Below are 13525 nucleotides of genomic sequence, written 5' to 3' on the forward strand. Positions count from 1 at the left end.
CAGTGAGTCCAGATGGAAGTAGTTTGTGAAACGAGTGTGACGCAAGCTTCTTCAATCTGGCGGAGTCAGCTTAGTAAGAAGTATGAGGACAGACAATAGATTAGATAGAATTAATTCTGTCTTAAAACAAAAACAAACTCGAAACCACAAAGCGCCGTCGCACGAGATGAGTGCACCCCAGCCAGGCACCACAGGAAATCAGTGGTTTGGCAAGCATTCTGTTTCTGGAGATGCTCATCTAGACCTAACACAATCTTGACTGTGGGAATTGATGCTGAGACGCTGACGTCTTCTCTTTGTGCAGTCAATGGGAAAGATGACAGCTTTGAAGGGAAAAGCAGTGTGGTCCTTCATGCAGCTGTGGGGAAGGATTGCAGCCCTGCAGTGTCATTTAACAGCATTTATTACAGTAATCGATCGTTTGTCTATGAAGCATGGAAAATGGACCTGCACTGGCCATCTGGCTAAGTTACTAGCGACGCTGTTGCCATCTCTTATTATGTCCATTGATGTTGCGATGTTATCAATTCTGATAGCATTTGAAGATGTCACCATCGCTGTCTGTAACGCTGTTATAACGCTGCCATGGAAAATGGTTCTTGCCAGCGAAATGATGGGTGCGGAAATATTACGCCGTCAACATTGGAGATGTCACAGTGCCTTAAGTTCCTGCTGAGGATACCAAACGTGAAAGTGTATTGTTCTAGAGTGCCACACACCAGAAGACAAACCACATCTTTGGCCAAAAGCGGCTCTTACAGACTCTGCCTAATGGATTCACATTCAGCATCCCGCCTTGTTTGGCTCATGGTCTCTATAGTCCATTTGGGTCAAATGCATTACGAGCTCTCTCTTTGTGTGTGTGTGTGTGTGTGTGTGTGTGTGTGTGTGTGTGTGTGTGTGTGTGTGTGTGTGTGTGTGTGTGTGTGTGTGTGTGTGTGTGTGTGTGTGTGTGTGTGTGTGTGTGCGTGTGTGTGTATATGTGCGTGCGTGCGTGCGTGCGTGCGTGCGTGCGTGTGCACGGCAGTTGGCATGCATTATTCTATTACTCCAACAGGGTTTTCCTCAAGGCATTAAAGCTGCAATCTGGAACCTTTTTTATTTGTGAATGAACGTTATATTGACCAAACTACATACTGTATGCTGAGTATGTTAATACATACTGCAATGGTTGGAGGTGGTCTCCCTGCTCTTCAATGGTTGGAGGTGGTCTCCCTGCTCTTCAATGGTTGGAGGTGGTCTCCCTGCTCTTCAATGGTTGGAGGTGGTCTCCCTGCTCTTCTAGTGATGCAATTTAGACCCTGCAGGTCAGGAAGGAGCACTAGTGGTGTGAAAGGTGGTATTGCCTGAAGCTCAAGTGCAAAATTGCCCAAGAGCGTGTTCTGTCTTAGCTCCGTAATGGAAATGCATTCTACCGTGCCGATTTGAATCCCGGGAACCTAATAAATCTTGCAGCTTTAAGCCAGGTGATGAGTAGATTGCAAAAGAGAATTGGCTAGAGAGAGAGACTTGGACAGAGCAAGAGGAAGCGAGATGGGCAGAGATGGAGACTGAGAGGATATGAGAGAGAGAGGGAGAGAGAGAGAGAAGAGTGAGAAAGAGAGACATTGGAGATGGAGAGATGGACCCCAATGAAGAGAAAGAGAGCGAGTATGAGCCTGTATATATGACCAGGGTTTCAACTGGTGCCGCTGGCTTTGTGCCGCTGAAACTAGTGGGCGGCGCAACACAGGCTTGCGCGTCACATCGGCTCATTGTGCCACGTTAATTCTCGCTCGCCTCCGCACCAGCAAGCTCACTCAATACCTCGTTAATCTTTAATGCAAGTGGACGCGGCGATACGGAGACGCTCAGGGAGGCGAGCCAACTGGGACGTGATGAATGGAAGGGATGGACGGCGTCAGAGGCCAGTGGGCTCTGCTGCGTAGCAATGCGCTGCATGTGCGTGGCCCTTTCTTTCCCTCAGGGTGTCAGTTGGCTGGAGATGTCTGTCACGGGCCGTCTGCTTCCACTGCTGGACTGGCCATGAAGCCTGGAGGCAGAGGCACTCATGCAGCACTTTCTGGTCAGGGAATTAAAGTCCCCCGCCCTCCTCCAGCCCATCATTTTGTAGCCAATTTAACCACTTGAACTTGGCTTCAATGCCATGAGAGCATGTTTTACTTGCTTTGGTTGAAAGAAGTGCAAGAAGTGTTGTAGCAACAATTCAAGATCACTTTTAGGACATGATTTTAGCTTTCTAGCTAAATCCGGCAAATATTCATGAAATCAGACGTATTCACGTATTGATTGAAATGTTCATTACTAAAATGCACCGTCCTGGAAATAAATAAAGTAAAGACTGGTTATTTTAAATTACTATGATTGAAGTTGGTGATCCATGCCCCACCCAGCTATGCAATACCCGTTGTACCCGTGTCAGAGTACCTGTTCCACCCATCTGTCTGTTATGCCCATATATGGAGATTTCTGGATCTGTCTCTCTGTGTCCGTTTATTCCTATATATGGAGTTCTGTGTCGGGCATGCCCAAATATGGAGTATTGTGATGTCAGAACAGGCCACCTCCATATATAGACCCTGGGCACTGTGGGCAGGGGCCCTGTCCAGAGCCCGGGCAGAGGCCTTTTGTGGCGGTTCTGGACAACCGTGGGTCCGACCGACTTGACACCAGGCACTGTCTGCACTCCTTGTGGGGGTGTGGAACGTGTGTCAATTTTGAAGTCGGACGGTGGGGCGAACGGTTCTCGAGTTATCTGGATTACAGCCATACACTTACGTTAGTGTTGTAGTCGAGTCCACCTAAAGCGAATCCAAGTCAAGACCAAGACCGAGAGTGGGCCAGTCCAAGTCAAGACCGAGTCTGGGAGAGAGTCGAGTCCGAGTCGAGACCGAGACCGCTGCGCGGTGAGACCGAGTCGATACAGAGACCAGATATTATTTTTTGTAGGTTTTTTAGGTACAGAAAACAATCTTGATCTCAAGATTGGATAATAAGACTGGCCAGTTCTATTCAGCTTGGCCTAATTTGTATGAGCATTTTATATCCAAAACTTGACCACAAGAGCAGGCAGGCAGAATTTCTTCCAAATTGGCTGCTATGACTGCCTATGAATTACACAGGAATGGGTAGACAACCTGGCCTGGCGGGGATATGCGGACCCTGCTCACAGCAGCAGCAGCTGAACACAACTAACTTAAAGGGTTTGCTCTCTGTTGCGCACCAAAAACAACTTAAACAATGTCAAACTGTCATGATTCTGTCATGATTCTAAGCTGAAAACTTCCCATTTGGATGTTTAAAAAAGGAACAGAAGTTACACAACATGGATGTTTTTAGAAAAATGATTATGCTTGGCTTGTCCATCATGGTGAGGTCACAGCTTCTCTCTTGTCTTTATAATACGGTATTTGAATGATATCATAAACTTTGAATTCGTTTCCAGTAATTCATTTCTATTGCTTGCTGGATATTAAGGCTCCTAATTTTGGGATTGTACTGTATATTTTGTCACATTTAATCTATATAACAAACGTTGGGTCGGGTTATAGATTGTGTTAGGTCTAGATGAGCATCTCCAGAAACAGAATGCTTGCCAAACCACTGATTTCCTGTGCTGCACAATGCCACGTTGCTAAATCAGCAGTTCACTTGTGTTATAGGAGTAGTAGTAAAATGCGCTGTGAAATGAGAATGCCTAAGCATGCCATGCGTGCGCTCTGCGCTGCGTGCGTAATTCATCAACTTGACGTGTCTCCAACCAACTGCGGCTTCAGTCCATACCTTTTCGGCCAAATAGTCACAATTGACTAAGTTGTGCTGTACGCTCAACAACTGACCATGTGATGCGGCGTAAGCATGTGAATCCTATGCTGGGCCATGTGTGGGAGGGAGGGGAGGGGGGGAGGGGTTATGTCTGTCTGTCTGTCTGTCTGTCTGTCTGTCTGTCTGTCTGTCTGTCTGTCTGTCTGTCTGTCTGTCTGTCTGTCTGTCTGTCTGCTCAGCCTGGCTTCTGGCTCCGTTAACCCTGTTCTCTTCTCCCCCCTCCCCCTCCCCCTCCCTCCCGGCACCAGGCGAGGCTTCCCTCCTGTTCATCCACCCTAAGCATTGCTGAGGTACTCCTGCATGCGTCCGTTCTAAGAGCGCCGACATGTAACGGCTGTCATCATGGCATCGGCTCCCCTTTCCCACAAACCCCCCCCCAACCTCACCCCTCCCCTTACTTACTATGTGGCATGCTTGCTTGCTTCCCCTCCCCTCTCCTCACGTGTGTGTGTGTGTGTGTGTGTGTGTGTGTGTGTGTGTGTGTGTGTGTGTGTGTGTGTGTGTGTGTGTGTGTGTGTGTGTGTGTGTGTGTGTGTGTGTGTGTGTGTGTGTGTGTGTGTGTGTGTGTGTGCGACTGTGTGTGGTTCCGCCTGCTGTCTGTTACACTGTACATGTATGTTTACTTACACCTTCTCTGTTAGCGTGTGAATGTGGTCTACAGTTTTGTGATTTGTCTTTTTTTGTTCGGCCGAATGACCCTTTCTTGTAGACCAGTGGTTCTCAAGCGTTTTCATGTCAAGGACAACCATAACTCTGAGAGTGTACAAATGGAACCGAATGGTCCATTCGGTTGCATTTGTACACTCTCAGAGTTTCAGACCTATACTGTATAAGAGTCCATTTATAAGAACCCCGGCCCGAGGGTCCCTATATAGACCCAACTTTGAGAACCACTGTCGAAGACTAATACCAATTCCAACCCTTCTCACGCTCACTTGCATCCATCGTCACGAAATACACATTACACTCACAAACAAACCTCCATCACCTGGCGTATAGTCTTTTCTTGGAAAGAGCCTGGATCGATCCTTGTCTTTGGGTGCATTAAAGTTGGCACACAGCATCTCGACCAGTGATAATAGGCATGGCTGTAAAGTATTCCCAGATCAGCTCTCCTGTGCTTGTTACTCCGGTCATAGCCCAGCGATTCTGACCTATAAGTGATGAAGACACGGCCTCAGCGCAGTGGCTCACAATAGTGCTGACACTTGTCCAATGTGATTTCGGGATCCATTGATTACCCGTAATTGCACAGTAATGAAATCTGGAGAAGAGTGTGGGATAAACTGGAAGATAATGTGCGTCTTAAAGGCAACGCTGGTATTCTTCATCTCAGTGTTGTGCGATACTGTAAGAGACACCTAAAAACAGCTACAGTAGATTAAAAACATGTCATGATCGCTGATGTGTGGGGTATCAAGGTGTAAAGCACTATATAGCCTAAATATAATCCATGATTATTATTATTAATGGCTAAAAATAGAACTTGATTCAAAGCACAAATCAACATGTAATAGGATTAAGTGCTTTCATGGCTACACGTGAAGAGCCTACTGTATGCCCTTGTATAGCTAATACATGTGCAAAACTGTAGGCGTATGTATGTATACTGTACTAGTGTACTATACGACATACAGTAGCACCAGGACTGGGAATGTTACTCTGAAAATGTAATCTGTTTCAGGTAAGATTTTACCTGCTCCAACTCAGTATCTACTGAAATACTCAAACACAAATATCTGATGTCAAATCGAAAGAGGGTGTAAATATTTATTCCAATTTACAGACTGAAATCCTCACGTCTAAGAAATTACTAACTTTTATTTGAAGATGTGGAAATATATATATTTTGTGTCCTCTTCCAGCATGCTTCTTCTGGGTAATCCAACGAGCCTATCTTTCTTAAAACCGTGCTTTTAACAATAACTGTAAAGGCCGGATCAGATTATTTAAATCCCATGACAAATTGTGATTCCGTCACCACCCTTACCGGTGACACATGGCCAACGAAACCAACAGAACAGGTGATTGGTGAAGGGGATCACGGCTCAATCACTGGTTATGTCTGATTCATACAGTACTTTCGCATCGTCTATAGCAGCGCATACAGTTCTGTACAAAAAATAGCAGATCTACTACCTCCACAAAGCGTCACAGCTTGTCATTGTGCACTTGTAGATCCGCAGTTTTTGATGGACGACACCGCCGGCACGCAACGCAACCAAGTATAAATCAGGCATCACCCTAACCACTCCTCCAGTCACATGCAAACTAACAACTTAAACTAACCACACATACGGCAGGCCGCTCACATCAACTTAACCACTTAAACCATTTATTCTTAGTCAAACGGACTGTTACTAAGTTGGTACACAACTCTACACCAAATCTAATCGCCAAAAATAGCTGATCTGCAAGCTCATATAGCGTGTCGCAACCAGAGATTTTTAGAGAGAGAGTGCCGTCATTGAGGGGGCAGAAAACAGCACTCGAGCGCTGGTCATGCAGCGTTGGAGAGGGCTGGAGTTTTAAATGCATTGTTTTCAACGAGGGCGGCGCACATATCAGCAATTTTAGGCATGTGTGCAACATGACAATTGTTTTAAAGTATTGTACAGTGACAACTAAAGTCTCTGTAATGTTTATGTTGTACCATTACTAAAAAAAACGATCTAAAAGTTGGTTGCCTGAGTCCAGTGCATTCTGTCAACTTCCGGTCCAGGACTTTGTAACTATAGCCGTGTGAGCTTGTAATTCTGCTACTTCTGGCGAACGGCCTCCCAGAATAGGGACGGCGGGGTTCAAGTGGTTAAATGATTATTTGCAATATCCATACTGGTTCTTTTTTCCAGTGACCTCTTTTTGTTGTTGTTACCATATTTATTTCTATTTCTTTTCATCTGATTGCGAAATGTGTGTCAGGCCAGTAGTACTGGGTTAGAGCTGTGATGTGTATGCGTGTTGTCTCAAGGGGTTTTGTGTGTGTGTGTGTGTGCATGTGTGCGTGTGTGTGCGTGCGCGCGTGCGACTGCGCCCAATGCCCAGTGCTACTGTGTTCCAAATGTGCCTCTAAATGTTGTGTACAGATGTTCTGTTAAGACGCCATTGAAGTGCAAGTGTGCGTGCGTGCATGTACTGTAGGGGTGTGTGTGTGCGCGTGCGTGCGTGCGTGCGTGCGTGCGTGCGTGCGTGCGTGCGTGCGTGCGTGCGTGCGTGCGGCCGTGCACTGCTGTGAAGGTGAGTGACTATCCTGTGGCTTCCCCCAGGCCTCACGAAGAGAGTTCAGGGCTCATCTGGATGAGGTCATCACGCTCAAGTCAAGGTACTCTACCTTGGACCAGGTAAACATGCCAAACCTTCTACATCTCTCCTCCGGCATGCAGGCCACCGGCCGCCCCCACACCGCACCATGGACATACTGTACTGTACTGTACTGTACTGTACTGTACTGTACTGTACTGTACTGTACTGTACTGTACTGTACTGTACTGTACTGTACACACAGCCAGAAAAGCAGCTACTGTACGTTAACCTCTTAAACCAGTGTTTCCCAAACCTTTTCATGTCAAGGTCCCCCAAATTGACACTAATTAGCCCGCAGACCCCCAATTGAAAAGATATGCCACCATAAGAGGAGATTTGTATGGCTCTAGCAGAGATTCTCAACCCGATTAATTTCAAGGACCCCCAGTTTGACATGCATCAGGCTACGGACCCCCATTTAATGGCATTTCTATCTCTGGGTCCTAACGGGTCCCTTTGGTTCCATTTGTACACTCTCAGAGTTACGGACCCATAAGGGTCCATTTGGTTTCAAACTATCAGCTATTAGCTGGGGACTTCCTGGAACTCCCTCAAGGACCTCTGGGGGTCCCCGGACCCCACTTTGGGAACCACTGTCCTAAACCACTTAAACCCCAGCATCGGTATTGTGGGGAAAGCTTTGACAGAAAATAGCCATTTATTGACACTACTACTACTACTATACTTAGGTCAGTGGTTCCCAAAGTTAACATAAATTTTACAATATAAATCGGGGGTCCCAGAGATAGAAATTACATTAAATGGGGGTCTAGACTATTATGCATGTCAAATGTTAAATCCTTGAAATTAAACGGGTTGAGAATCACTGCTAGAGCCGTCAAAATCTTCTCTTATGGGGGTCCCTCGCATATATTTTTCAAATGGGGGTCCGCGGGCTCCTCATTGTCAATTTGAGGGTCCTTGACATGAAAAAGTTTGGGAACCACTGACTTAGGTGACCGTATTCCCATGGGCCCTGTATTCCTCGGGTTCGTGTAATTTGTTATTTGTATTGTAATGCCCATAAGAAATGTGTTAATAAAATAAACAAATCATCCCAGCAATTTTACTCATACGGACATGAAGCATCGACTGAAGGTGTAAAGAGTAACACAAGAAGCGCGAGAAACGAATCAAACAACTCAGACACTTAATTTCCGAGTAGGCGGGGTGGCTGCCCATCGCACACAAAAGAGGCTTTTGCAGGTGAATCTTTTTTTTACTTAACTATACTGAAAGGTGCATGATATAATTTATCACGCATGCTATCCCTGACAAGACCAGTTATCTGACTTCGATACAATATAATTATCAGACTTTACACAACGGTGTGTTTCATGGTGTGACTATATGCCAACATCATTGACTTGTTTCTACAGCTATTAAATGATCAGTCGAATGGAGTGCTTATATTTGTGACCAGATTTGACTGAGAGCCTGCCATCGCGCAAAACCCAGCTTTTCACCAGAGGAGAAAAACATTTTTTATTTACTAGAGCATGTCTGAAATAAGTGTCAGAGCTGAAATCGACATGTAAATATGAAATAAATGCTTAAACATGTAGCTAGGTGTAATGTTAGAGACCACAGAAGTGAACCTTTCAAGCCTGTTTTCTCAACTCGCTGTTTTCTGTAAGACATTACTCTATAAGCCATATCTCCAAAACTGGTGGGTCAAACTGAACAACCAATATGTCAATTTGAAGCTATGACTCCCTGCTTTCATATGACATGAAAAACGGAAATTCAAATAAATCCAATGGCAGTCTCTCAGTCAAATTTAGTCACATTTGTTAGAAAACCATGGGTCACAACAAGTTGATCTAGTTGATCTAGTTGAACAAGTTGATCACACCTTGACAGACACAAAGATCAAATACTCTTCACGCTTTTTTCCGCTCTTCTTTCAAAAATGACATAATGTCAAAAACAGAAACTGCCATGTTTATTAAGGTTTGTTATCGATTTTTTTTAATGTTTTGTTACATTATGGAGTCGCTGCCAGCTGAACTCAGAATCTCAGGAATGTGTTGACAGCAGGACGTGTCGTATTCTGGCAGTGACATTTCTTTCAGACCCGGTCGTGTATACTGTAGTTTTAAGACTTTTGCGGCAGAATTAATTAAATGTTCTCCAGAGAAACAGGCTGTATCAAATATGAATGAACAACCTTCCCCCTGCCGGGATGATTTGTTTAGTTCTTACATGAGATCCCCCTATGTGGATTACAATACAAAAAATATATACACAAACCCGGGGAATAGCGCCCTCTAGTCCAGGGGTTCTCAACCCGTGGGTCGCGACCCCTCGGGGGGTCGCCAAATTATTTTAGGGGGTCCCCAAATTATTTTCAAAAAAAAGAAGATTTTTTTTTAAATTTTATTTTCACGATTTTTCAAAAATAGCAGACCTACAAGCTCGTAGCGCGCCACTCGGTGGCGCGCTATGAGCTTGTAGATCTGCTATTTTTCAATAGCTAAATTATAACAATGCTTAAAACACCAAAAGGGGTTCCCGCCCAAAATGGTTTAAGGTTATTGTAGCAGTCAATTTATATTGGGGGTCGGGAGGGGGCGGGGCGGGGGTCCCGAGACATTGCCAAAGCATTTCCGGGGGTCCCCGGCCAAAAACGTTGAGAACCCCTGCTCTAGTCAATGGTCTATTAGCTACACATGTGATTCCCACCCTTGGGACAATACCCCATGAAAGTGGATATTGCACATGGTTCTCCAAATCATTGGCAACCCATAAGGTAATATAACGTTAATAATACAAATGAATGGAAATATATTCACGGTAGGACTATTTAATTTTTAAATGTTAAACCTTGAAATATGTGTTATAGGCTACTTGTAAATAGAAACTTCAGCTATGCTAAGATGGTTCTTTTGATCCAAGCCGATCAAAATCTGATTTGATTGTTGCTGATCTAGAAAAGGTTGGGAACCACTTGGGCTGCACTAAATATTTTCACCGGAAATATTAGTTGATCCACAAGCTCACTAATATGCGTCGCAATGATGAACGTGGTGCACAGAGAGCTTGTAGATCAGCTATGTTCAGCGTATGTTCTCCCCAAGAAAGGGATGCAAGGGTTCAAGTACGGGTTAAAAAGGCGGCCCGCGGCCCACTGAGGCCTCATGTTCTCAGGCACCCCACCCCCAACTGTAGCACACGAGCTAGCTAGCCAGCTAACCGTGTGCAGAGAAAAGTCTTGGTTTATCACCTTTGAAGTCCACGAAGACAACACATCATTTTTACATTTACACTACAGTATACATTTATATGTAGTATACGTTACTGTATAATGGTGAGTAAAGGCTTTCTGGGAAATAGAAGATTTAGCATATAGGACGGCATACGATGTCTTAGCATGCAGTAGTGATAGCACTTGTTTCAATGCACGCACGCACACACACACACACACACACACACACACACACACACACACACACACACACACACACACACACACACACACACACACACACACAAACGTCGTAAACTGCACATTCCCTGCACATTAACTGATTTACTGTATACTTAGTTGCACACACGGGCATCGCACCCCAAAAATGGCAGAGCTACAAGCTTGTGAGCTTGTAGATCACATATTTCCAGCGTGCGTCACCTGTACGCAACTAAGTGTAACTCAGACGTTATTATTGTACACGGGGAGGTGTGTGTTAGTTAGGCTATCAAGAGCAAGAGGGGTAGAAGCGTGGCGGTGATACACTTGGGCCCTGTAGATATACTTCACCGGTTCTTGCAAATTGCCCATTAAGACGCTATACTGTGTGATTTCTTGAGCTATCATATGGAGGCGAGCCTTGAGGTCCTCTGCCACTCAGAGTCGTCCAGACACTTGCCCGTGTGTATCACTGCCTTTTGTGGTCAGCAGCATTCCTCTCCATTGCTTCTCTCTCTCTGTCTCTCTCTCTCTCTCTCTCTCTCTCTCGCTCTCTGGATATCCACCTCTGCACATATGCTCCGTCATTCATCTCGAATCCGGTCATGTCATGTCATACGTTTGCTTGGGGCTGCTGCCGAGGAGTCTTGTTGTGTGTGTGTGTGTGACTGTGTGTGTGTGTGTGTGTGTGTGTGTGTGTGTGTGTGTGTGTGTGTGTGCGTGCGTATGTGTGTGTGTGTGTGTGTGTGTGTGTGTGTGTGTGTGTGTGTGTGTGTGTGTGTGTGTGCGTGTGCGTGCAAGCCCAATGGAGCAGCAGGTTTAATAACCTGGGGAGACCACCTATAGAGCAGAGACGTAACCCTCAAAGCCTCTTTCTCTCTCACTGACTGACTTTCTTTCTTTCTTTCTTTCTCTCTGAGTCTCTGTCTCCCCCCCCCCCATGCACCCCTGAGGCTCTGGCTTTGCAGTCCCATAGTGATGATGACTTGTCACTAGCATTTGGTCCTGTCCTTTACCACTCTTTTATCATTTCAGGGTTTTGCCTCTCTCTCTCTCTCTCTCTCTCTCTCTCTCTCTCTCTCTCTCTCTCTCTCTCTCTCTCTCTCTCTCTCTCTCTCTCTCTCTCTCTCTCTCTCTCTCCCCGTGGGGCAGGGTGTGTGAGGAACAGGCCTTTTCCTTCTTAATGCTGGACAGATAAATCTCCCTCTGCATATTGTGTCTGACAGCAGCTACCCCCCCTCCCCCCTCTTGTTTTTTTGCGCTGAGCTCAGCAGTGAGGTGCTTGCATCCCATGATTCCCAGTAGCGGTCTCTCGTGCTCTGAACTGCTTATTAGCTTCATTGATTTCCCCCGCTGTGCTGGGACTGCACATATCCCAACCCCGCTCTCCTCGCTATATGCCACTGCTGCTAAAACTTTCTCCATGTAATGTTAGCTTTGGCTAACATTTCAAATTTCATCAAGATTGTTTTGAGAATAGCTGATGTATAGAGGCTATTTGCTGGGGACTCAGGACACCTCAAGGAACCCTGTCCTCACTTTCAGAACCAGTGGGTTATTTAGCCTCACTGATTTCCCCCTCGCGGGGACTGCATGCACATTCACCACAAAATTAACCAGAAGCTAAATCTGCTCAAGCCAATGTGGCTACCGAAGCCACATTAGCCACAGTCATCTGAAGCGTTAATATTGTAACCGCGAGATAGCGACGATTTAGCAATGAGCCGCTAACATCCCGGTTTTGATCAAAGACATCAATGGGAGAAAGGATTCAGAGAAAAAAGCGTTTTAAGATCGCGGTTATAATGGCAGTGGACGAGGGGGAATCATTTAATTGACGGACCCGAGCCGAACGTTACCTACAGCGACCAAGCCCCCAGTAAGGCTGGCCAGCGTTGAAGTCCTGAGCCCTACTGGTGAGAGCTGAGAATGCAGGCGGGCCCATGCATTTAGCATGAGGAAACTCCGTGCAGCTGGGGTTTAACATTGAGCACTTCCGCATTTTGGGCAAAAATGCAGAAGTAGAGCGTTCTTCCGGGTGCTTCAAAACGCCACTGAGCAACTTCCATTTAAATGAATAGTAGGGGGCGGGGCAGTCTACCTTCTACGCTTTATAACTCTATGATAGCGACTGGGGTTGAGTACTTTGTCCACTGCTTGTTGATTTAACAATACAACTGACATGAAATGTGCATTTACAGGTTGGCTACCAATAGAAAAATGTTTTGGTGTATCTGTGTCTGTGTCTAATCATGGGTCTTCAACGTTTTTTTTAAGGCCAAGGACCCTTAGTTGATAAAGCGGCAAAAGATATTATTCAAGATTAAAAAGGATTTTCTTTCTTTCCTTTTTCAATAGCAGATGTTCAAGCTTGTAATTGTGATGCTGTGTCAAGAAATAAATGTATCTGGGGACGCTGGAACTACCCCAAGGACCCCCGTGGGTCCCCGGACCTGACTTTGACAACCACCATTCTAGGGCTACGCGCCTACAGTGGCAGAGTATTTCACTCGTACTTGCCCCTCAAATTAGAATATAATTTACAACATAATATAAAGATCCAAAGTAAATGGGAATTATTTTCAAAGTAATTCCAACTTTTTTGTAATTAGAACTGTGTAATTATACCCCAGCAGCACCCCATGCCTTTTCATAATCGCACACAATCCCAAAAACAATTACTGTCATCGGTTTGGATGGTTGTAATTGCATATCGCCTCTGCAGAGCACGCACCCGAGATAGAAGTTGTGGTGCGTGCGTGCGTGCGTGTGTGTGCGTGTGCGTGCGTGCGTGCGTGTGCGTGCGTGTGCGTGTGCGTGCGTGCGTGCGTGTGCGTGTGTGTCTGCGTGTGCGTGTGCGTGTGTGTGTGTGTGTGTGTGTGTGCGTGCGCGGCAGGCCATTCTTTTGTGTGTGTTTGCGTGCGTCACATTCACATCACTCATTTGGGCTCCATTTCTTCTCACAGTCGTTCCACAGAGGCGGGGATT

At 45.7% G+C, this 13525-nt stretch overlaps 1 protein-coding gene across 10 annotated transcripts in view; it reads left to right on the top strand.

Moving 5' to 3' along the window:
- gphnb (gephyrin b) overlaps positions 1-13525 on the top strand; it is a 133050-nt gene that overhangs the window by 93510 nt on the left and 26015 nt on the right. For 5 of the 10 annotated variants that reach the window (XM_079525380.1, XM_079525374.1, XM_079525377.1 and 2 more), the window contains exon 9: positions 4074-4115. The exons of 2 other annotated variants lie outside the window; for them this stretch is intronic. In XM_079525380.1, coding sequence (XP_079381506.1) covers positions 4074-4115 — 42 coding nt within the window. Of the gene's footprint in view, positions 1-4073; positions 4116-7091; positions 7167-13525 lie in introns of all 10 variants that reach the window. 3 more of the 10 variants (XM_079525378.1, XM_079525381.1, XM_079525382.1) reach the window with 1 other exon arrangement.

The sequence above is a fragment of the Electrona antarctica genome, assembly GCF_951216825.1.
Source record: "Electrona antarctica genome assembly, chromosome: 17".
Classification (NCBI taxonomy): Eukaryota; Metazoa; Chordata; class Actinopteri; order Myctophiformes; family Myctophidae; genus Electrona; species Electrona antarctica.